At 49.2% G+C, this 23,685-nt stretch overlaps 8 protein-coding genes across 8 annotated transcripts; 3 read left to right on the forward strand and 5 right to left on the reverse strand.

Moving 5' to 3' along the window:
• The first annotated feature begins 2,675 nt into the window (after nt 1-2,675).
• Nucleotides 2,676-4,392, forward strand: B0J16DRAFT_100753 (ACT domain-containing protein). The gene is made up of 2 exons (XM_046121264.1): nt 2,676-2,939; nt 3,066-4,392. Exons 1-2 carry the CDS (start codon nt 2,916-2,918, stop codon nt 4,215-4,217), a joined length of 1,176 nt encoding a protein of 391 aa, XP_045984666.1. The 5' UTR covers nt 2,676-2,915; the 3' UTR covers nt 4,218-4,392.
• A 149-nt stretch (nt 4,393-4,541) lies between these two features.
• Nucleotides 4,542-5,535, reverse strand: B0J16DRAFT_337953 (ribosomal protein S5 domain 2-type protein). Its single transcript, XM_046127405.1, has one exon. It carries the CDS (start codon nt 5,378-5,380, stop codon nt 4,568-4,570), a length of 813 nt encoding a protein of 270 aa, XP_045984667.1. The 5' UTR covers nt 5,381-5,535; the 3' UTR covers nt 4,542-4,567.
• Nucleotides 5,536-5,657: 122 nt separating this feature from the next.
• On the reverse strand, nt 5,658-8,948 carry B0J16DRAFT_100701 (ATP synthase alpha/beta family, nucleotide-binding domain-containing protein). Its single transcript, XM_046121262.1, has 7 exons — nt 8,103-8,948; nt 7,930-7,978; nt 7,848-7,869; nt 7,694-7,742; nt 7,552-7,636; nt 5,934-7,498; nt 5,658-5,881 (listed from the first exon to the last, which is right to left on the reverse strand). Exons 1-7 carry the CDS (start codon nt 8,667-8,669, stop codon nt 5,825-5,827), a joined length of 2,394 nt encoding a protein of 797 aa, XP_045984668.1. The 5' UTR covers nt 8,670-8,948; the 3' UTR covers nt 5,658-5,824.
• Nucleotides 8,949-11,212, reverse strand: B0J16DRAFT_100911 (flavin-binding monooxygenase-like-domain-containing protein). The gene is made up of 4 exons (XM_046121266.1): nt 10,840-11,212; nt 10,760-10,790; nt 10,281-10,705; nt 8,949-10,228 (listed from the first exon to the last, which is right to left on the reverse strand). The coding sequence occupies exons 1-4, from the start codon at nt 11,053-11,055 to the stop codon at nt 9,227-9,229; spliced, it is 1,674 nt and encodes a 557-aa protein (XP_045984669.1). The 5' UTR covers nt 11,056-11,212; the 3' UTR covers nt 8,949-9,226.
• A 468-nt stretch (nt 11,213-11,680) lies between these two features.
• Nucleotides 11,681-14,142, reverse strand: B0J16DRAFT_302353 (Metallo-dependent phosphatase-like protein). The gene is made up of 5 exons (XM_046124630.1): nt 13,734-14,142; nt 13,587-13,673; nt 13,231-13,535; nt 12,972-13,180; nt 11,681-12,923 (listed from the first exon to the last, which is right to left on the reverse strand). Exons 1-5 carry the CDS (start codon nt 13,920-13,922, stop codon nt 11,797-11,799), a joined length of 1,917 nt encoding a protein of 638 aa, XP_045984670.1. The 5' UTR covers nt 13,923-14,142; the 3' UTR covers nt 11,681-11,796.
• A 59-nt stretch (nt 14,143-14,201) lies between these two features.
• Nucleotides 14,202-17,570, reverse strand: B0J16DRAFT_337960 (mitochondrial protein Pet127-domain-containing protein). The gene has a single exon (XM_046127406.1). It carries the CDS (start codon nt 17,490-17,492, stop codon nt 14,535-14,537), a length of 2,958 nt encoding a protein of 985 aa, XP_045984671.1. The 5' UTR covers nt 17,493-17,570; the 3' UTR covers nt 14,202-14,534.
• A 154-nt stretch (nt 17,571-17,724) lies between these two features.
• Nucleotides 17,725-21,037, forward strand: B0J16DRAFT_284611 (high-temperature-induced dauer-formation protein-domain-containing protein). Its single transcript, XM_046124028.1, has 3 exons — nt 17,725-17,927; nt 17,992-18,699; nt 18,757-21,037. Exons 1-3 carry the CDS (start codon nt 17,832-17,834, stop codon nt 20,575-20,577), a joined length of 2,625 nt encoding a protein of 874 aa, XP_045984672.1. The 5' UTR covers nt 17,725-17,831; the 3' UTR covers nt 20,578-21,037.
• A 393-nt stretch (nt 21,038-21,430) lies between these two features.
• Nucleotides 21,431-23,436, forward strand: B0J16DRAFT_413184 (Alpha/Beta hydrolase protein). Its single transcript, XM_046133362.1, has 3 exons — nt 21,431-21,692; nt 21,748-21,869; nt 21,925-23,436. The coding sequence occupies exons 1-3, from the start codon at nt 21,633-21,635 to the stop codon at nt 23,279-23,281; spliced, it is 1,539 nt and encodes a 512-aa protein (XP_045984673.1). The 5' UTR covers nt 21,431-21,632; the 3' UTR covers nt 23,282-23,436.
• Nucleotides 23,437-23,685: the final 249 nt, after the last annotated feature.

Genomic DNA, 23,685 nt, shown 5'->3' on the forward strand with positions numbered 1-23,685 from the left:
TCTTGTAGATGCGAGGTGTCTACTGTCGCGATGGATCGGTTAATGCCGCTCTAGGGTCTTCGTCAGAGGCCGAAGGCGTGACATCACTGCGTCACTTGTAGTATTGGATGTCGAGTAGGGTAATGTAATGGAAGGCCATGTTGACAAGTGGTCACGCTGTGAATCACAAGTCTATGGTGCCATGCCGTTAGTGAGCGATTGACAGGCCGACAGGGGGGTTGGAAGAAGCTGGGACCCGACCCTAGAAAAGACCTGTGTTAGTGATATCTGCGCCCGCTACAACAGCATTCGTGGGGTAATTTTTATCACCCGACTGTTGATGGAAGCACATCAACGAGGAGGTGAGATCGAAATGCTGCGCTGTTGTCTACCGAGGTGAGATAATCCATCAACGGCCGTATTGAGACGCGTGCAGCAAGGTCAGAGTCATGCAATGTGACGGCGGCGGACCTGCTTTGGGGCATGATAGGCAATGGTCCGTTCATTGATCTCATTATTGAGGTTCTGCAACACGAGATTCGAGGTGTAGCTGACAGATTCAGGCATCATGCCACTGGGTTGCTGTTGGTGCTGAAAGCAAGGCAGAGCACGCAGGTCCAGGGGCAGCTGACACTAAGAAGCCCAACTCGTGTGCTGTGGAGTGATGTAAGCTTTAGACTCGATGCGATCGTGCGGCGAAGTCATCATGACCCAAAGAGGCTGGCTGCTGTCATTCGACTGTAAAGATCTCGAATTTGCGAGTAGCGAGAATACATGTACTGTACAGAAAAAGCCGGGGTCCGTCCCTAGGGGTGTTTCCGAGAGTGGATAGCCGCAGGATTTTGTAGCTAGGGCCCATTTGTAGGTAGGTAGCTGACCCAACCAGACCTGAAAATACTACTAAGGTACATGAGTCTGGAAGGTGACGTCTTGAAGGCATTATATGTTGACAGTTGGGTTTGGTGATACTGCCTAGGTATCCAGGCAAGGTAGGTGCCCTTCGGTTAGCTGCCTTCCGTCAAGTTCTACTGATTGCTTATGACAATTTCAATAGCAAGAACGGTGACCTGTACTTTCCTTTAATGTCCGGGTGATCCCCAAAGTCTCACTTACAGGGAAGGGCTCAAGGTAGGTAGATACCTCTTCTAATCGGGGAAACCATCACCTCATCTGCCCATCACTACCAATATTGATATCATCGTCTTCCATCACCTTGGCCTGATCAGCAAACCCGAACCCGAACTCACGGTTCGCCGCTTACCCAATAGAATCATCGAACAATCCACGATTGGTCGAGGAGCTGAAGCTACATACGCGCAGTACGGGCTGCAGCGCATCAAAAATACATAGAAAGCTTCGAGAGCAACCATCAATCAATCATACTTTTCCAGTTACCGAAAGATAATTCCTATTATATCCCCTTGAGGTTTCTGACAGGACTATATTGCACAAGTACCAACTATTCCCGTCGAGTATGGTTGTTAATGGTAGCCGTTGCTTTGGAATCTGACTCGGCTCAACCCACCCATGACCCTGCTCTGACTATGGATACAGGCTCACCTCTTACAGAGCAAGGGGTCCCGGTCCTCTCTTGGTCTCTCTAGTTCGTCTTGTACTTGCCCCCACGCACCACCAACTGTACATTGCATATGGACTCTCTACAAATACATTCCCCATGATCTCAACCTATCACGACATCCATTGTCACAGAGCTCTACCTCACAGGTCGATCTCAACACCATCACGCACTTATATCGACGAAAACAATATTCTGTTGGTGGTGATGTAGTGACACCAGGATGATCACGAGGCCGCGTTGCCTGGCTGCTTAGGTACTCTGCATCTTTGTGTTCTGGGACACACGGCTCAAAACGTATAGACCTGCAGCACATCTGATTGTTTCTTTCTCCTATTCATGCGCCATCCGAGCCCATGTCGTGGAATGATATTGGTCGTGGACATAAACGCCATCTGCACTTTTGGGTCTTACCGTACCTTAACAGGATGAACGTGTCTCTGCGCATCTGACATTGGGTGAAGATCTGCAGTCAAACCACCCTCGAGCGGCCTCCTCAATGCGAGCGTGTCCATCTCCCGTGGAGAAATGTTGATCGTTGTCCGTCAACGCAGCATTCTGAGTTCGTATCTCGAAACCAACATAGAAATTTTTTACCCAGAGCAATGCCAGCTAAGAGTCCTTAGCTGTCAATCGGGGCTTCAACGGCCAAGTCAGTGGCTACAAGAGTCGAAAGTCAATGCTTTTAGTGCCAGCACTGAGAGTACCCTGAAAACCCACCTGCATGTCCATCAACGTTGCTGCCGTCATAGCCTAACTGTGCCAACTCAACTAATTCCTAAGTTGGCTATGGCGCCGGACCTTGTCTGGGACGGCAAAACCCTGCCTGCAGGGCTGGCTGGGCTCGATCGAGGGACGTGCCCTTCCCGTTCGGCCTAGAGAGATAGCGATACTTGCATTCAAGGTACTCTGTACCGTCCTCCAAGATGAGGAGGAGAGTTAATAACGCGGGTTTACCCTTATCGTACCCTCCATTTTCTGTCTGGCTTGGACTGGACCTGCATCCAATTCTTCTTCAACCCTCCTCGTTGCATGCTGCGTAACCTTTTCAAAACTTTTTCACACGCAAATCTGCTTTATACACCTTGGGCCAAATCAGAGTTTACCGGGTTTTCGGACATTGGCCGTTTCTTTGTTTCTTGTTTCTCTCCCAACCTTAGTCCAAACCTTACAGCAGATACTCAATCTACGAGACATCTTCATGATCCAGTCAGAAACTCGGCTTCGACATCACGCCAATTTGTTGTCGGCTTCAATCAGTTCGACCCCGCCACAAAAGAGTCAATTCCATTGCGTCCAGCATTCGCCTTGGCCAGAACTGTAGTACAAAGATCCCGGACCCCCATGCTCGTTGTTCATCATGAATGCGCAGGTGTCTTTCCTTGTAAGTATTGCACTTTTGCGCAGAAAGTTTGACGGTAGAGTTGTCGTTGTTCCTTCTATGGCCAGCCGCGACCACTTTGTTGAATCGCATTCCAAGTTCACTTTCGTTCTAACTTGTGTACTCTAGGATGGCACATATACGCTGATTCACATCCCCCTCAGCCTGTACTCAAGCCTCCTCCAACCTATTCTGCGAGTGCTTCTGCCACAATCGCAAGGCACAGGAGGCCTGCGCGACTCACCCGAGTACGAGTTACAAGGACTCACTTCTGATGGTCAGCATGGCTTTCTCAACATCAGTATCACGCCTCTAGAGTGTTCGGTTGTCTGCCACACCTCGTGGGCCCAGAATGTGTTCGAGCCAGTTCTAAGCACCCTGCCGCGCGATGTTGCGAAGATTGTCTCCGTTTCTAGAGAGTCCTACATGGTTCTTTCTGTTATTAGTGCTGGACTAGATGCGGGTGGCCGTGTCATGGAATTGACTTCCCCACTCGCCCTTGCTGGTATCCCCATCTTCTTCATCACGACCTATTATTCCGATTTCATTCTAGTCCCGACCAAGGAGCGCGAGAATGTGGTCAAATCTCTTATAGCGAAGGGCTTCGAGCTGTCCGACAACGAATCGAACTTCATCACTTCTGCTGCGAACAGTCAAAAGCAGGGGAGTGGACTGCCAGCATCATCACCGCCCCATGAAGGTCTCCCACTCAATGTTGCCGAGCTGCAAACGCGCATTTTTGGTACATTGAAGAAGAGAAACGTGGCACCCAACCTTGAAGAGGCCCTTGAGTTGGTGCAATGCTCTGGACGTGAAACATCGCAACTTGCCAATTTCACCCATCAGCGCCCTTCAATTAGTCGACATGCAACCGGAAACGGTCGTAGACCAAGCTGGGCGGACAATGTCGACACGAAATTATACACATGCATTATCTCAGCACTTGTATCGCAACCTCGATTTATGTCTGTCACTCTGGCTCAAGACGATCCACCATCTCTGCTGCTCGACAAGAATCTTCTTGACATATTCGGCGATTCTCTTGTTGGAGACACTGACGCCTGTCTGATCCCGATTTTCCTCGACCTAAAGAGTCTTCCTCTTGAAGCTACAGGTATCGTATGTGGTGTTGCTGGTATACTGGTACAGGACTCACAGATCGCTGCCAGCTCGGAGCTATCGTATCTGTCGACGGCACAGGCAGGTGCTGTGATTCTATCCGAAGAGCAGGCTGTTAGAGCAATGGATATCTTGAAGCCCTTACTGAGCGAAGACCATTAGCCATCGGCTGTCGACGCGGTTATGAAATGAAGGAGGAGGATAAAGACATATTACTGTACGATAACGAAATGCTCAAAGTAGATGAGCAACTAACGAAAGGCGTAAAGGAGACGGCGTTTCTTTGTTGTGAAGTTGGACTGCAGGATTGGATGTGTGAGAATAGGTGATTTCTAGATATTTCAGCTTAGGCGATGGGCGGTTTGGATTGCTTGTTCAAATGGTGTTCCTGGAGAAGTGCGATTGAGTTCCATTTTGATACCGAATAGTGCAACATTCGTTTGATGATGTATTTTATCTCTGTACCACGTTATATTCATACAAATTATCATTCAGTCTCATTATGAAATCGCTCACTTGCCCTTTTTCTTCTCCTGCTTCTCCTCTTTAACCAAACCAGCCTTTACCAACCCATCCCTTGCTACAGCGTTGATGAGCGCAAACCTTCTAGGTCCCAGCTGAACACCGCCGTACCACCTCGTCACCACGACCATAGCATCCCAAACATCCATGACCTGCATAAGATGCAACATCCTTCCTCCTGCAGCGGCCTCGCCATCGTCATCGCAATCCTGGAAATTCGATGCGCCAGGTCCTCGGATCCTCCACGCTGTCATATTGTGCGTGGCGCCGCGGATGCGCTTATCTGATGCGAGAAGAAGCTGGACGTAATAGCGCGCTTGATCAGGCGATGTCACTTTTGCAACGTGCGCTAAGAATGTTGATTTGGACTCTGTAACGAGGTCGGAGAGAATCCATTCCGGGGGCGGGAAATCCGGCTCTTCATAATATTCCTCCTCGGGCGTTGACGCAGCTTGAGGTTGGACTTCTTCAGGCTCAGGGTTTTGCTCTTCCGCCCTCCGCGTAAACTCCTCCACAGCATCAAAGAGGCATACTAATCCTTCTTGAAAGACCTCACCCAAAGCATCCCTGAAGAGTCCAAGATCACGAGCGCCAGCGCCCTTTACGCCGCCGGAGCTGTGATGCGTGCCTAAGACGGTGGGCGGTTGAGACGGATAATCTGGGGGGAACTTGAGACGGAGTGAGGAGGCATCGCCAGGGAGATTTAAGATATAGATTGACGAATCATCTTCTGATGGGGCGAGACTGCCGTCGCCGTAGATGGAGTTGATGGCTTCGACCTCGTCTTGAAGCTCTTCGGACATTGTTCGGGGAGTGAGGGGTCGATGGAGGAGGGGATAAAGGAAGGGAGAGATTTATGAGCATAGAATGTTGTGTTTATTACGCCACTACTAGGGCTGTAAGAATTATATATAATGGTGTTATAGAGTTTCAGTATTTCTGAGTATGAATATCCTGGTCTCCAAGTTATTTGACGTCGAGAATAACTTGCATAAAGCCCCACATCAGCTCATCACTTTAAACTCACTCATACTGACCCACCTAGCTTGATCTCGCAACTATGCTATGAGAACATCATGGAAGAAGGCCGTTTCGTGTTTCGAACAAATTGATATTGGATGCATATACTAGACTACGGGACGACGCAAACAGTAATTGAAGAACAGTGATGCTTTGGTCCATCCCACAACATAACTCATCTATAGCTTCAAGACAGAAACAACCAGCAACGCAACGTTGGTCGGGCCTTACTCGTCCATGACAGCAGCAAACTTGTCTGTCATCTTCTGTTGAATCTCCTCGTACTAAGAACTGCGTTAGCACATGTTCGTCAAATGTCCTAGTCGGACAACTTACTCTCTTAGTAATAACTTCTTGGCCCTCGGTAGGCACCTCGAACTTAAGTTGTCGTAGGTCGGTTTGCAAGTCGGAAGTAGCCTCTCGCACCTTGGCCCAGCTCTGGCCCTGTGCAATAACCTTCTGAGCCTCATCGTGGAAACCAACCATGAGCTTCATCATCCACTCAGTCTTCCAGATGGGGCAGAACTGGTCATAGTCTGAGTAACCATTCTGCTGGAGGAAATCCTCCTTAAGCAAGCCAGCGATATCGAGAGTAATCTTGTCGGGATCAGACAGGGCACTCTTTCCGACAAGCTGCACGACCTGGTCAAGCTCCTCAGAGTCGGAAAGGAGCTGCTTGATGCGGTCACGAAGTCGGGGGAAATCGGGGTAGTTCTTCTCGTAATACTTGTCCAGAATGTTGTTGTACTTGCTGTAAGAGGCCGAGGTGTTGATGGAAGGGAAATGCTTTCGCTGAGCGAGCTTCTTGTCAAGACCCCAGAAGACCTGCACAATACCCAAAGTAGCTGTTGTAACGGGATCCGAGAAATCACCACCAGGGGGACTGACAGCACCGACAATGCTGACACTGCCCTCACGCTCAGGAGAACCAAGGGTCTGGACACGACCGGCTCGCTCGTAGAAAGAAGCGAGCTTGGCACCCAGGTAGGCGGGGAAACCCTGATCGGCAGGCATTTCTCCCAGACGACCTGAAAGTTCTCGAAGAGCCTCAGCCCATCGGGAAGAAGAATCAGCCATCATGGCAACATTGAGACCCTGGTCACGGAAATATTCGGCTACAGTAATTCCTGTGTAAATAGAAGCTTCTCGGGCAGCGACGGGCATGTTGGAAGTGTTGGCAATGAGGGTTGTTCGCTTCATGATGGGTTCCTTGCGGCCGTCGACCTCGATGGTAAGCTCGGGGAAATCCTTCAAGACTTCAGCCATCTCGTTACCTCGCTCACCACAACCGACGTAGACGATAACGTCACTGTTGGAGAACTTGGACACGGACTGACTAATGACAGTCTTTCCACAACCGAAGGCACCGGGGATGGCGACGGTACCACCCTGGACACTGGGGAAAAGGGCGTCGAGGACTCGCTGACCGACAATGAAGGGCTGATCGGCGGACTTCTTGTCGTTGGAGGGACGGGGCACTCGGACAGGCCAGGACTGCATCATGGGGTACTCGGTCTTCTTGCCGTCGAACTCGACCTCGAGAATGTTGTCGACAACGGTGTACTCGCCCTTTGCGGCGATCTTGGTAACAGTTCCTCGGGCGCGAGGAGGGAACAGAATCTTGTGGTTGGCAAGGAAAGAGTTCTCGAAAACGGAACCCCAGACATCACCACCAGAGAGGTGGTCGCCAACCTTGACGGAGGGTGTGAACTCCCACTTCTTGTCGCGGTCGAGGGCAGGAACGGCGATACCGCGGGGAATGTAAATGGACTTGGCCATCTTGGAAATGGCCTCGAGAGGACGCTGGATACCGTCGTAGATACCGTTGAGCAAACCGGGACCGAGTTCGACGGACAGAGGCTTTCCGGTTCGGTAGACGGGGTCACCGACCATGACGCCGGCTGCGATGACGATTAGCTTGTGACTTTTGTATTTTTATCATGGATCGCCGTACATGTCTCCTCGTAAACCTGAATAGAGGCCTGGTCGCCGTTGATTCGGATAACCTCACCAACGAGGTTGTCGTGTCCTACTCTGACCTACAGCATTATTAGGTCAGTTTAGGCTGGATGATGACGGTGGATGATTCAACTAACCAACTCGTACATGGCAACACCAATCATGTCCTCCGCGATAACGACGGGACTGTAAAAAGTCAGTATAACATATTGGATATCGGTGAGCTAGTTTCGAAGAACATGTTTTGCGGCTGGACATTGACACAGGTTGTGCAATTCGGCAGGTACTGACCCGGAGATAGAGTAGATTTTACCTGCAGATAGTTAGCGACACCGTAAGGCAGCTTGAAACTTGGAGGTTGGGTCGAGCATACCAGTTGTGTAGCCATCGTCCTCGTTGGACTTGCTGCTCTTGTTGGCAGCCTTCTTCTAAAATTAAATCAAAGTCAGTCTCGATAAGTCAGAAGCATAAAGTGCGCTGCGTCGCCAACGAGTATCCAGCGAAAGACAAGAATGGAAGCTTGGGGGAGGTCGGGAATCAACGCACAGGAGGCATCTTGGGTGACGAAACTGGCGCGTTATCGGATTGATTATTAGGTGATATAGGTGAACTCGGCGACTGTGGCCGGATGGAATGCGATGTCGAACCGGGGGAGAAGGTCGACGAAGGAGGCGGTCGAGATGGAGATTGAGGTGTTGATGAAGATGGAGACGGAGACGGAGACGCAGACGTAGACGGAGATGGTGGTGGAGAGTTTGGCAGAGGCACTTGACGAGCTACATCCACATCCACCAACGCTAGAGCAGCAAGAGCAACAGCAGCTTCAGAGTGGAGTCGAGCCGATGATGACGATGCAGAAGCTCTGAGAGTGGGGTCATCACCTGCACCATCAGTAGTAATGTGAAAGTTAGCGGGCGGCGCGGGGGCTGAATCGCTGGAGCTTCCACTGAAACGGTCACCGGAGCCCCTGGAACTGGACCTGGCCAGGGACCTGTCGTCGTCCTCACTCCCTTGTTCTCTATGGGTGCTGTTGTCGTCTTCGTCGTCGCCTCTGGTGCGGATAAGATCCAACAGGGAACGCCTCGCTCTAAGAGTAGGACGAATGCCGAGCATAAGCTACAGATGATGCTCTCTTTTTTTGGTGGTTGATTTTATATGTAGAATTGAGTTATGGGAAGCGAAAGTGTGAGAGGTCGATACAGTAGGTACTGTTGTTGATCAAGGTAAGAGAGATGCGGATCCCTCCATTCCTAAATGCAGCTGAGATCTAGGGATGGAACGTTTAGAGTGGCTGGAACGCTTGGACGTACAAAGTAGCCAGTACCTTAGTCTATTTATCTAGGCTGCATAACATAACCTCATTCATGCAACCAATATGGTACCCAATGAGAGTGACAACCAGGACTTTGATACATTGGTTACTCTGTAGATATATTCATATTTTTCAGTGACGTTGATAATAAGAAGCTGAGACTCCTCTTTTTCCAACAGTTGGAGACTTCCAATTGCTCAAGAAGAGATGTCTGTATTCCGTCCTTTGTCGCATCTCAAGGGAGAGAATGTCATGTGCTACTTCATCCCTTTGGTCACCTCTAATGGCACAAGTTATGACAGACTTAATTGACTAAAGAGGCTTCGTATATGAACATCTCTCACTGCAATACATCACTCTACTTCGTCTTCTTGTCATTCTCCCTCTTCCAAACCTCTCCCAATTCTTTAACCTCCGCATTCGTCTTGATAATATGTTCTCTCGCGCCAGCCCAAGGCTTTCGTCCTCGACCTGTATCAAATAGCCTATACACCGCGGGAACATCAGTCCCATCCATAAGAAGATTATAAAACTTTCGATCATTCCACCACAACTTCCAAGCCTCCCAGGTAAAGCAACCCAGTCGATCTGTCACTCCAGTACCTGCCGCTTGGTTGATGAACTCATAAGTTTTGAGCATCTTGAACCGCAATCCTGGGTGAGGGACTGGGCCTCGTTGTAGTACGCTGACGACGAAGTCGTAATGAGCGTCGATATCTTTGCGACGCTCTTCTGCGTTTGCGATGGGGTAACTTCCTGACCATAGACTTGCCAGCGCCATGGTGAAGAGATCGTTCAGCACGAACGGGGGCTTCAAGATGAGGCCATGGCCGATGAACGATAAAGATTCTGGGAACTGCTCTGAGAGGAAGCCATGGTAAAGGCGAGCAAATTTGTGGTCGTCTTGATAATACTTGGCTGCCTCGATCTTCTTATTGTGGTCAGGGGCAATGGCTGGGTCAGTGGGATCGCCAGGGCCCTTTATGATGGAGAAGTCGTAGCCATAACCTGAACAAAAGATGATGGCATCGATGTCTTCGAGGACGGTACCATCCGTCAGCATGACCGTCTTCGGCCCAGTGATTTCTTGGATGCCCATCACGGACTTGACACTGCCATTCTTCAGATTGTCCGCTAGGTCCGCCGAGAATAGTGGTATCCGATGGAAAATCCCATCGACTGGCCGGCCTTTCAAGATTTCCTTCATGAGTGGCCACTCTTTATCTCGCACGCTGGCCATCATCTTGGTCATTAGTGCTGCAAGAATAGTCGGCGAGAAGTTCCCCAACGATCTTATGCACATAGCCATGCGACGGCTCATACTATGCTCAAAGGCCTGCCCTTTGACCTTTCTAGGTAGCTATCTTATGGTCAGCTCATGTCTTTTGGTGCTTTCAGTCAGGAGAACTTGCAACAAAAACGGTACCTCGATGGCTGGCATAGACTTTATTGGCCTCGGCCTTGACAAGGAAAGACGTTGAGTCAACGCCAGTTGCACCAACTCCCACGACGACCACGTTCTTTCCGCGGTACTTGTGAGGATCCTTGAACTGTCTAGAGTGGATAGCGTCTCCAGAAAACTGTTCAATGCCTTTCACATGTGGCATGTGCTTGGTGTTGAGCATCCCGGTGGCGACTACCACACGACTGTATGTCCTGACCTCTTCAACGCCCGTCTTCGCATTCTTGGTGAAAACCTTCCACTTCTGGTGTTTCTCATCACGTTCAATGTGATCTACTAATATTGAGAATTCGACGTGTGGGAGAAGGTTGAATTTCTCAGCGTACATTTCGAAATATTGTTCGAGGTTCTTCTGAGGAGGATGCATAGGGAATTCTGACAACAACAACGTGAGCTTTATGTTATCCAAGATTGATACTCTTGACTTACCATCAGGCATAGGAAAGTCAGTGATAGCACACTGTCAAATGTCAGTATCTCCCTACTTCTCATAGTTGGCCTAAACGTACACACTGCTTAGAGGTATTCGCTGTCGTGTGCTCTGATGCAGTAGTCTGCTCAGCATTCGACGAAGCATGCCATGTTCCACCGATATATTCGTGCCTTTCCAGCGCTTTGGCATCAAGTCCCTGTTCGCGAAGGTTCTTAAGTGCGATGAGACCGAGTGGTCCCGCTCCTATCACGCACACATCGGGGCCAAGCGGTTGATCCTGTGATGATGCCATGGTTTAGCCCATGTACTGTCTTGATAATGGAGAGAAAATGAACATACGAAGCATTGTACTGATACCGTCTCACATCTCCCTCTTATATACTATACTATTTGTAATCTTTGCCTTTACCAACCTTTACAGAGCTCCTGGATGCCAGCGTCTAAGGTTCCTTGGCGCTTATCCGACGTGGTTAGGCGAATCGCATTTTAGAGGTTGTCAGATTTAAGGCTTTCAATATAATCCTTTAAGTCAGCAAAGTTACGCTGAAACTCCTTATCAGAAGATGACATGATGTATCCGAGAATGTGTCCGCTTACTGTCCGCCCCTACAAGGCCATTAGACAGGGCCCGGACTCTTTTAGGTGTCTGTTATGAGTTAAAAGGACAGAATTGTCCAGACAGAGGTCACCGGATAAAGGATAATAACCAACGAGGGGGTAGTGTAAGTGGCTGTGAGAATCTGACATGGACTTATAGGAAGACTTCATAAACAGAACTGCAGATAGGAGTGAGTGCGGACGTTGTCATGGATTTCGATAGATGGGTGAGACAAACTCGCTATGCGGAAATTCGCATTAAACAAGTGCTTACCGGCAAGGTTATCCGTTGGCGCCGTCTCGCAGTAAAGGATGTGGATGTGCTGATGATAACTCACGAATCATCCTCAAAAGGCACCAGCTGTTTATTAATCCACTACACAAAGTGCAGAGTATAGATTCTGCAAATCTCATCTCTATATCCGAATGTGTTTGATCATCCATGCAGCTTGACATCCAGGTCCGCCAATATATCCTGCAAAACCCTTAGAACTCCCTCCTTGGCTACCAGCGCTGAGAATGTAGCCTGTATAACAGAAATTCCACACTCGTCCCTCTCAACACTATCCTCCATCCTTGTATGATATGAAGAACCCAAGGTGGGAACATCGCAACCATCCTGACTTCGCGCGGCTCGCAGCAGACAGATCTGTGATTTTCGGCACTCGTCTTCGCATACCGGCTGTTTGTAGCCCCTGCTAAGACGCAGCATAAAGTTATCAAAAGCTGTTTGGTTCTTCTCAAACACTTCTGTGACATTGTGCCAAAATGCTGCAGTAAGCTCCGCTTTGGGGTCTGTAAGCCTTGGACTTGTAAGGGTGCCGTACGTTTCCTTTGCGGAGTAGTATTTCTTCCACACGGGACCTTGAGTTTGATACGTCGGAGAGTTCATGTCAGCACTGTAGGTAGTGGCGTCGAGAACTGCAAATGTGACGGGGTCGACGTCGTAGACACGGAATGATGGCATGCCTGATGTTGGAGTGAGGGAAGGCCCGACATATGATGTGAGCAGAGCATTGTTGAATGTTTTATTCGGGCCATCGCTGTAGGTTACTTGGAAGTGATCTCTGTGAGTATGGCCAAAGAACATGGCTGCAATAGTCGATGAATATCGGTTGATTACCTGGTTTAGATAATTTGACTGGTCGTGGAAGGCATTCCGATCGCCAAGAGGCATATGGCCGATAATATAAACTCGTTCTCCAGCCTTCTCAGCAGCATGAAGCTCTTCGACAAGCCAGTCGATCTGACCACTAGGATCGCGGATCATCTTTCTCTGGAACAGCCAAAAGTTTCCACGGTAAAACAAGTTTGTGTTGAGAGAAATGACGCGCAGGTTTCCGTGAGGATACTTGGTGGAATAGGCGCCTATTTGTGCTGCTTTGGAAGCTGCTTCGCGTCCGATCCAGCGAGACCACGTTCCGGCGAGAAGGTCGTAGATCCATGAGGACGCATCACCAATAGAGCTGGGCTGATAGGCGTTTGTAGGATGAGACTCGTGGTTTCCGGCTGTACCATAGACTATACCGAGGTGTTTATCCATGTGCTCGTAGGATTCAATAACTAATACAAATTAGCCGAGAAGCAAATCGGATGTTGATAGAGGCTCACTTTGGTGCTCATTATAATCCCATGTGGTGTTCCAGATTGAATGGTCAACAACGTCTCCAGTGAAGATGGTGAAAGCTGCATCCGGGACTATTTCCCTGATTGCCTTATACATGCTGTCCTCAAGAGAAGCAGGAGAATCACAGGTGTGTTCGCCGAAGGGACCTGCTGGAGAGTCCGTTCTTCCAGGTTCATCACCCTCTGTGAAGGGTCTGCTCAAGTCAGTATCGTAGTAAATAGGTCCCGGACATCCCTGACTTACCTGCAGCATATCGGCTTATTGCATTTCGCATTTGCACCCTCAGTGTAAAGCTGATCAACATGGATATCAGAGTAGTGAACGACCTTGATAGGATCTTGTCCGCTCGGGATAGGACGTTTTAGGTGAGACCGATCAGGCGGTAAAGGAACATCCCACTCCTCCACAGCCGGGTAACTGCAAAGACCCAGAAACGTGACGCAGAAGTGCTGTGCTGTTTTTGAACCGATAGCTACATTTCTCAGTGCCTCGGCGATGATGGGCCCTTGAAGCTCGATAGTTCCATCGCAAACATCTGCATCTTCAACCTGAAGTTGGTTTGTTAATATTCGTCTCATGTAGAAGTGAAGTGGACATACCTTTGATTTCTTACACACGTCCTGGAGCGTATTTATGAACGTTCTATCACCCAGATTCGCGAGGCTTTTGAATGTCAACAAAAGACCCTGTAGCATTGATAATTAGCCTCCCAATATGCAATCTCATACCTTGGAAGTGATACTGACCTGGCACCCTGAACAGGACGAAACACCCTGGATTTGCTTCCATATACGATCCGCCCAATCATTCCTATACAGAGTCTTTTGGATATCGTTGATGTTTTGAGGAACGATAGCTGGTCCGTCACTCCCGACCACGCCTGCTATTACGCCAAGACAGGGCAGAAGAGCTATTGGTAAGCGCATATTTACCATGCTTGGTTAAATAAAGCTCGGAATCCTGCAAAGTTAGTAGTTAGTTGAAAGGATTAAAGAAATAAGTGATATGGTTAAAGTCAGTTTAAATGTTTCATCACCAGACTCGTTTCTCAAGTAACAACCCCAGGGTATGTAAGGTACTATGTTTCTCTTAGACCAGACAGGCTTAGGGGCGCCACTACAGCGCCCACATGACTGAATAGACCCAACATGCATCATACCTCAGTATTCACTAGGAATTCAGACAAGGATGTCGAGGATAACGTCACCATATAGACTACATCACAGCCTAGCGAACCTGATCCAATGATGGCTTCTAGGGTTCAAATCTTGTCCATCTTTCATATATAGACTACCAAAAACCCGAGACACTTCTGACAAGTTTAAAGTGTGTAGTTGTCTGTATTTCTTTCATGCGTCTCTTCGTACATCCGTTGACAACCATCTCCGTGAAGAATTCTAATGCGAAAATTATACAAGAGTTTGGCATATAGTAATACAAGGAGTCTCCTGCTCCAACATAAAACAAATTTTGGACACCCATCATGCTATCTTACATTCATGCTAGTCAGTTTCGGTCGATCCCTTTCCCTCTGCCAAGTCGTTCTTTCATGGTTGTTTCGGTTGTTTCGACTTCTTGGACGCAGTCTTCTTCTTGTGTGCAGCAGTCTTCTTCTTCTTGTGCACAGCAGGCTTCTTCTTGGAGCTTGCAGCCTCCTTCGACGGCGCCTTGCCGGTTTTCCACGCAACCTTGATACCCGTTCTCTCTTCCCTCTCCGTCAACATTTTCCTACTTTTTCTCCCCGCGTTGGTACGTTTCATCAGTTGTCCATTCCACAGTCTGTACCACTGCTTGCTGCGCTTGTCGCTCTTGTCGTTCATCAACTCTCTTCTGCGGGCCTTGATCTGGGTCAAGATCTTTCGCGCTTTGTCTGTCGATAACTCTGTGATTGCGTACTCTAACGTCCAGTTGGGCACCTCTCCCAAGTATTGGTTTTCAACACGTTTTACAACCTTGTCGTCGACCTTGTTGCGGACTGTGACATACATGCCTAATACTCCTCGTTTAGACTGCGTAGTTTTGTTTTGGCCAGGAGTTGCCGTTTCTGTGAGAGAAGAATCGTCGGTGATCGTTATAGGGATACTATCGGTGTCGGCCAAGTTGTCTTCCTCCGTCTCATTACTCAACTGCTTCTGTTCTCGTACCAGCTCTGATAGAACTCGCTCGAAAGTTCCCAAGTTGCTTGTATTGCCCTCCACACCTTCAGCAACCTTGAGGATGAGATCTTTGAGAGAAGCACTATCCTTAGCAGTATCATCTACCACAATTTCGCTGCTTTGGGCGTGATCGGAGGCGGCCTCGTCAGACTCGACATTCTCGGATTCTAGGCCAGTAGCGGAACTGCTACCCTGAGAAACCTCGCTTGGTTCATCTGCTGAGATGTTGAGAGCGTCATTGGATCCCTTGGCACCCTCCTTGCCACCTCTCAAATCCTCGCCCAAAGCCTCGACAAGTTCGTCGAGATACGCCTGCCTCTCCTCCTTAGATTTTGTGGCAAGTAAGCCGCTGTGCCGAATAGCTTGCTCGATAGCAATTCTAACATTGGCCATCCCGGCAGCATCGTTCTCCACGGTCTGGTCTACCTTCGCCATCATCTCATCCCAGGATTTCTGCCTCTGCGGTTCGGCAACGGGTGTTGATCTTCGAGTACTGTTCGTCGTGTCTTCCTGTTCTCCGATGGGACTGACTTCTTCCATAGGGTTGGCGTCTTGGTCCTCACTCTTCTGGCGTGTTATGCCGAGGATTTCCTTTTCAAGTTTCTCGACAGCTGCTTTGCCCTTATCCTGGGTCCTCTGCATCTCTTCATCGCTGACAGGTTCAGCAACAAAGTACATCACGGCGGGGTCCAACGGTCGTGTTTCGACATGTATTCGCAGAGATTGTTTAGGGAATCGTTCTGAGGCTCGGTCCAGGAGATCGTTCAAAAGACCAATACTTGCTTTGAACTCCCCGTCACCAACTTTGCGATTAGCCGTTCCATGGATGGCGTGATCCATCTCTTCGAGGCTGATATACTGGAACCCAAAAATTCGCTCCGTGTTGTGGAAAGCAACAAAGATGCCGTCCATCCGCCCCATTCGTACCTGCAAAGAATACTTGAGAAACGCTGCCCGTATCATATCGTAGTACTCGCGCTCGAATGAACTCCATTCACCAAAACGGGAATCAATCTCATAACCAACACCTTTTTCGTAGTCTGCCACGTCCATTCGGATGGTAACTACAGCACGTGTTTTAAGATCAAAGACACCAGTGCCGGGAAGCCTCGGATCGTAAGCATCGAGCTGTGATCGCATCATGAAATCTCCCAACGTAGTGTAATGAAAGGGTTCATCAGCATTTTTCTCTTCCTCAGAGAGCTCATGCGAACGAGTTCGCCTATACTTTTCAAAGTGGTCCTTTGGTAAAGTCAGGAGCTTTTCCATGGACTTTCCCAGCATGCTTAGGATGCTCGCAGTGTCGAACTCCTTATCGGCGTCGATGGCATACACCCCGTCTTTATACCGGGCAAATGCAGCCACTGGGGCCCGGGTCCACACGGTGAAGTTTTCATACTCGATTGGAAAAGAATTTGATAAGTGGGCGAAGTTTGGTCGTCTCCAAGCCGACAGAAGGAAGTGAAAGTGCGAGAGCATAGCTGTCATACTTGAAGTTGAACCGCAGTACTTCTTTTTGTGCTTCGCAGTTAGCTCTGCTAGCGTCTCATCCTTTGAAGAAGTCACATATTCCTTCAAGGCGTTAAAATCGAACTCTTTAACTGGCATAATTGTGCCCAGGTAAGGATCGAAATTATAAACCCGGGTACGCCTGTCTTGAAGCTGATAAGGCCCAGGATTGAAGAGAACCTTCTCCAGGTTATGGGCTAGTTTGGGAACCGCTCTTGCCTTTTTCTTCTCGACTGGTGACAAGTCCATATTCTGGGGAATCATCGTCTTCACATTGAATTTCAACCGGTCCTTGTGGCTCTCCTTCATGAACTCAGCTTCTTTAAGCAGTGCCTCAATCCGACGGCGTCCTGCTGCTGACTCAGGGTTGAATTGAGACGTGTTTGTCAACCCCACGGGGCTCTTCTGTTGTAGCTTCTCTTTTAGCGAAGTCCATACACCAGGCTGCGGGGTTGTCGATGGATCGGTCTCGGGTGTATATGTTTCCTCAGGTATTTCCTGTGCAGTGTTGAAGGTTTCATCTTGGTGCTGAAAGTCGGGCTGCTTCTCGTCGTTCTTTTGTTTCTTATCAACACCATAAACTCGTCGAACCACATCCAATGCTTCGTTGAAGTTGGCGTCATCAGCTGCAATCCTTCTATGGGTAGACTCCTGGCTACTCGCTTCCGGTGCATTCTTCGTGCTTGCCTTGCTGGCATGTTCCGGTAACGAGGCATCGTCCAGGTTGGGGTCTGTCGCAAACGATCGGAGGGGTGTCCATTGCCGGGGATATCGTATGTGAGGCCGACAAGTGCGAGCGAAACTGGCTGAAGAGCCCAGTCCGCGCCGAATGCGAAGCATTGAGGCGACCTTCGCGAAATCGGTGAACAGAGAGAGCAAAAATCAATCAAAGCCAAACTTTCATGGATGGAGGGGGATGTGCAATCCCTAGCACCTACCTACATAGAAAAAAAACCATGCAAGCATCAACGACTTCGGTAATATCTCGGATATGGGTCTAACCGGGGCACGTGATTGGTCAATAAAAGCGTCGGAACAGATAAGGTGGTAGGTATCCATTATTGTACAGTAGCGCAACACCTCGTCATGCTGGAGCCCCCCAAGGTTCTATGAGGACATCACAAAGAAATAAACTCTCTTGAAGCGCTCCCTCCTTCCTGACATTCTCATGCAATAAATATGGGCGCGAGTGACTCAAAGCTCGTTTTTAAACGAGGCATCTTTCGGTTATCCGAAGAACGACATATACCCGCCGATGATGCCTACTGGACCTCTGTTCGTCTACTCCACCCCGTGTCTCTCCCCAAAGTGAAGCCTTGTGTGCTAATATCCTGTCCAGTTCTGGGAGCTTCCTGAGTCCTCCGAGGACGTATTCAGTTTATTCACACCTGCAGATATCCGAAGGACTCGCGATCGTGCTCTCGAAAACCTAGAAACTCTCATCCTCGCTGTCACTTCTCGCCTATTCATACTACGTCATCACCCATCGTTCCCCGACCCCGAACTCGCTCCAGAGCGCGAGGCATTGAACTGCGTCCGGGTCCTGACTAGGATACTGCCTTACTTATATGAGAAGGAATCTCTAAGCGATTGGGAACAGCAGTTCTTCTGGGCTCAACGGAGAAAGCGGACTCGACAGGCTGCCATTGCGAACGAAATCCTCTTCGACGAAGCCCAGGAAGCTGAACACAAAGCCGAACCCACCCAATTTGAGGAGGTCAAGCCACTTGCAGAGGAATTGGTTGACACATTGGTAGATCTCCTCTTCTTTGCTGACTTGACGTTACCACGTCAGGCAAATGGACGGCCCAAGGTCAGCTATGCGATCTGGCAGAGCGGCGTAGGTTGCAATACAGCCGTCGCAACAACGAAGGAGTATGAAAGCAATCGATCAGAAATTCTACGGCTTCTCCTGACCCTTGCTGGTCAGAGCATGTACATGACAGCCGGTGTCCTTCCACAGAACGGCGTGCGCACATTGACCCATCTCTGTGCTTGCCCAGACAAGCAAGTGGTACTCTCGGTGCTCTGCTCTCTACTCAATACGGTCTGTCTATATGTGTGTTTTCCTTGATTGTTTCAAAGCTGACTTTTCATTCACCAGACATTAAAATATAACCCTGCAACTTGGCGGGTGCCTTACAACACCCTTGTGTTCAAGGATGGCAAGCAGACGCTTGTCACTTACTCACTGCAGTTCCTCTTGGTGCTTCTGCTGTATCCAATTCCTGAAAGCCCATCCAACCCGTCACCCAAAAACTCTTACCGTCATTTTCTAGGTCGGCTGCATCGGCCTCAAGACTTTCAATTCATTGTTGATGGGATGACTCGGATCCTAAACCAGCCTCTCCAGGAGAAGACTTCCTATCTGCCAGGTACTCAGTCTGCCGATCACTTCGCTCCCGAGATACTCATGTTGTTTTGGGAGATCCTACAATGCAACAAAAGGTTTCGATCCTTCATCGTAGACACCGAGAGGGCGCACGATTTTGTTGTACTCGCCCTATTCTATGCCCTAGAGTACAAAAGCGATGCCACCAAGCAGGGAGTTGTGCGAATGTGCGCCTTTCTACTTCAGACATTAAGCGTGGAGACGAATTTCGGTGTCAACTTGAACAAGTACTTCGAAGGACAAGAGAGTTTGCCAGTTTCGATTCGCGTGCCGGGCTTTAGGGGCACATATGCCGACTTTCTCATACATTCCATCTACAATCTGATTACAACGAGCCAAGGAAAGCTGTCGGCGATTTACCCAGCTTTGTTGGCGGTGATTAACAACATTGCCCCCTATCTTGAGGGTCTGAGTAGCGCCAGTAGCTCCAAACTGATGCAGCTGTTCTCTTCCATGTCATCGCCTTCATTTCTTCTCGCGAACGAGACCAACTACACTCTGCTGCACTCGCTTTTAGAGTCCATCAACTCCATTCTGGAGAACAAGTACCGCAAAAACCCTGAACTTGTGCATGCTATTCTCAAGAATAAAAAGCGAGTCGAAGCCTTGCGATCATTTACACTAGAGAGTGGACAAGAAGAAATTGAGAGAAGAAACAGGAGAAGAAAGGATTCTGGACAGCATGCTGACGCATTAGAGCCTACTTCTGTTCGCAGCTCAGTCGACAGCCTAAGAAGTCCAAGCAGTGCTCATCCACGCCACTCATCGCTAGAGGAAGTCCCGGAAGACGGCGCATTCGCAATCGGAGACGACGACGACGACGACGATAGTGAAGACGAGGAGCACGAAGAGACCCCTGCACGGTCGACGTCGAGTGAAGCACCCTCCCGGAGATCATCTACCCCCAATGTTGAGGATGCTGTCCCAACTCAGTTGAGAGGAATGTCTGAAAAGGCTCGCGGTAAGATGCCTGCCGGTGTCCCGAGCTTCTCACGACAAAATAGCACAACAAGTTTGGGTGGACACTCGATATCGGGGCAATCACAAGCTGGCGCATTCGAGCCAACTGCTCACTGGATCGATAGTTGGTTACTTGAATTGCCCCTTCATACAATCCTAGCAGTCATTCAACAAGTCTCAGCGCTCCTGCCACGTCAAGAATTGGCTGTTGATGTCCCGACACCAGAAACGCTCCGGCGGATCTCAGGTGTTGAGATTGTCGGTATCGAACCTTCAGACCCTCGTGTGCACTCATTTGAGTGGTCTCAGCTTGCCTTGGGCTGGTATGAGTCCCTCTTGTGGGGAGTCATATTTACAAACGAGATGCAAGTATCGAGAGGAACCATGGGTATTTGGAACGGGACCTCTATCAAACTGTTTCGAGTCCAAGAAACAGCCCCAGAAGGCCCAACTTTAACTTCACCCCGAGGTGCTGTTGACGCAGTCGGCAGCAACATAGTGTCGCGAATAGGGCAGATCAACCTTCGAGGCGGACCGCCAGGAAGTAGTCAGCCCCCGCAACGGAATGGCTGAGAAGTCCAAATCCTACCAGCGACACAGTAGAAGGGTACTGTAGCTCGCTAGTAGGTCAGCCACTTGCTCAATAACGGTTCGCTAAATCCATCTCGCTCATTCAGTACTCTATTCCCAAAGAGGAAGAGCTGGTATAGACGCCAGGTGTAAGCTAGTACAAAAACCTGCTAGTTAGACTGTTTCATGATCTTCGCATCGCAGCGGTTCCCACAAGGTTCTTCATGTAGGATAGAGAAGGAGGGATGAGGCGGTGTCACATGGGAAGAGGAATGGGCTGCATACAGGCGTTTGGGTATGTATTGGAGATGGGAGTTTATGAGGAAAGCCACACCATTCGCGTAAGCCTCCAAGCTACTTATCCCAAGTTAACAGTGTCAATTATACATACTTTTTTAGTGTATTCATTTATTACCTGATGAGTTGTCAGGTCTTGTTGTCTCCTCAGCTACCTAGTCTAGTGTTTCATGCCTCGAATCATACAGTACACACGTGTGGCGGTATGACCAGCCACAGCCAACGATATTTCAGAAACCCGCTTCAAGTGTTCCACACCAGCTGAGTTTCCCGGTTTTCAAAAAGTTGGCAGAGGCAGGCGGACAAACAAGCCACGTCTAATGCCTGATGCCCAGAGTGATCATTTCCGAAGCCGCAAGGGAGCTCGGATGCACAGCCACCACATCTCAGGGATCAGGCCTTGATCAGCCAATCATGAGATGATTCGGACCATTTGTGCCGCGTTCCCCATACGCTAAAGCCACAGCGGGAGTCAGCCACGTCAAGGTCCCTTAATACAAGCAGCTATCATGACAAGGGTCTTGTCAAGAAGGGTGGGTGTAAGGGTCCTTTGTTTTTTGACCGGGTTACGAAAGCGACTCAGCTCGTGAAAACGAGTCGCATTTTTAATTTCTCGGTCTTTCCCATCTTGAACTGTTTGTTTTGGCATCTTGTCAAGCCTCGCTCGTCTCTATTCGGCCGTCTGTGAAACCATATTGCATCTGCATCACCTTGGCGAACAGAGTTGATTCCGTTCGTGTATTGAGAACCTGAATCATACAATGTCACAGCAACAACAACCCGGAGAGTCCGGTGAGGAGGTCCAGCCTTATCGTATACGTGTGAGCTCAGAGATACAACGCCGCCATCATGAACATTACTGATCAGCCAACATAGATATCGAGCAAATATCTGGACATTACGCGTCAGAAACTAGAGCTTACTCGACTTCCTCATGAGCCTCCCTCTCAGGATTGGTGGGAGCCTAAGCCTCAAGTCGAATCTCTAGTTGACTTCTGGTAAGTCGAATTTATCATGGGTAAACAACCGAGACCTGAGCTTACCTTCCTCCAGGCAAGAATCATTCTCGTGGCATGATCACGAAGAAGAGCTCAACCAAACACTTTCACAATTCAGAACCAGCTTCCAGATTTCCACGCCACCAACACCTGTCCGAGTCCATTTCATTCACGCTCATTCACCTCATGCTAATGCTGTTCCGCTTCTTCTCTTACCGCCTTTCCCTTTAACCAACCTTTCACTCAGCCACCTTGTTCAACCGCTGAGTGACCCTGAAGATGCTGGAGCTACCCAACCTTTCCATGTCGTGATCCCAGCGTTGCCTGGTTTGGGGTTCAGCGATGCTCTGCCACCCAATGCTCCTCCGGTTTCTACAACAGCCCAGTTGTTAGATGCCTTGATGAAGAGACTAGGCTACGAGCACTACATTGGTAGCAACGCTGGGTCCGCTTCCATGTCACCAGCTGGTATCGACTGGAGACTGGCTCGACATCTATCCAACAATTTCCAAGATTCTTGCTTGGGATTCCACTTCATTGCACCTCCTCTGACATCCCCTACACTTTCAGATTCGGCGAGCGAATGGCTGAAGTGGAAAGTAGCCCGCCTCTTGAGCTCTCCGGTGCTTGGTTATTCCAAGGACGACATTGCGGCTGTGCAGAAGCGAAAGATTCCACAGCTGAATAAGAAGAAGTCTGCAATCAATCTGGGTCAAGGCGATCGCAGCAATTTCGAGCCCAACACGCCGTCGTATGCCCTCTGCGACTCACCGACTGGCCTTTTGCTTTACGTCTTGAAGGTCCTCCGCACTTTGGGCCCCAAAAAAGAACTTACACAAAAAGACATCATCACACTCACTTCTCTCATTTGGCTACCGGGCCCCGAAGCTGCTCTCCGATTTTGGGCGCAGTGTGCTTCGGATATCGAATCGGTAGAAGGGAAGAAGCCATCTAAGAAACCAAAGGTTGCCATCAGTGTATTCATCGGCGACGAAGATCAAAGTGAACAGCCAAAAACGCTGCCCCGGCCTGCCAAAGCAACCTACTCTTGTCCTGCGTGGGCAAAGAAGGACTACCAGGTGGTGCATCTGGGTCGAGCTTCTGGAACTCCTGGGTTTTTGGCTTGGGATCGACAGGAAGTGATCATAGATGGAGTGTGTGGCTTGACAAAGGCAATACTGGAAAAGGATAAGAGGATGCAGATTGCGGAGCAACCTGGAGCGGCGCTTCAGAGTCAGCTTGAAGCACAAGATGGCCGCATAGCTCAAGCCGATCTGTCCGGAACGACTGTGCAGGATCCGAAGGCCAGTCCTGGCGAAGAGCCGGCCAAGCCTGGAGTACAAAAGCCGATAGAGGACGAGAATCAGCATTTGGTTCCCCCACAAGCGACATCACATGGTGGCGCTCACTGATGAGAAACAGAATAAGGATATGATCCAGCATGGCATATGACGAGGGAGAGTAAAGGGATATAATTTGATACCACTGTTTAGTTTCCTAGGCTTTTCTCGCTCACTACCTATCAATAATTATCGACACTAATGATACCAAGAATATAACTATCCATATCTATTCTCTGATCCATTGTGTAGACTCGTGATGCCGTACAATAAAGGCCGCTTTTACTCACTACAATTATATTGGAGTAAACCATACAAATATCATTTCTATTTGAATAATCTCTTAAAGATCTTAACACTCGGTCCAGTATCGTAGCCAAAATACCCATTTCAGCGAGTGGTTGGGCGCTGTAATTCCATGAAAGTGCTGGAAAGCTCCTATGGGGTACGTACCACTAGCGTTTCGCAGCTCCCGT

The sequence above is a fragment of the Fusarium flagelliforme genome, assembly GCF_020744385.1.
Source record: "Fusarium flagelliforme strain FIESC 12 MPI-CAGE-AA-0113 chromosome Unknown B0J16scaffold_3, whole genome shotgun sequence".
Classification (NCBI taxonomy): Eukaryota; Fungi; Ascomycota; class Sordariomycetes; order Hypocreales; family Nectriaceae; genus Fusarium; species Fusarium flagelliforme.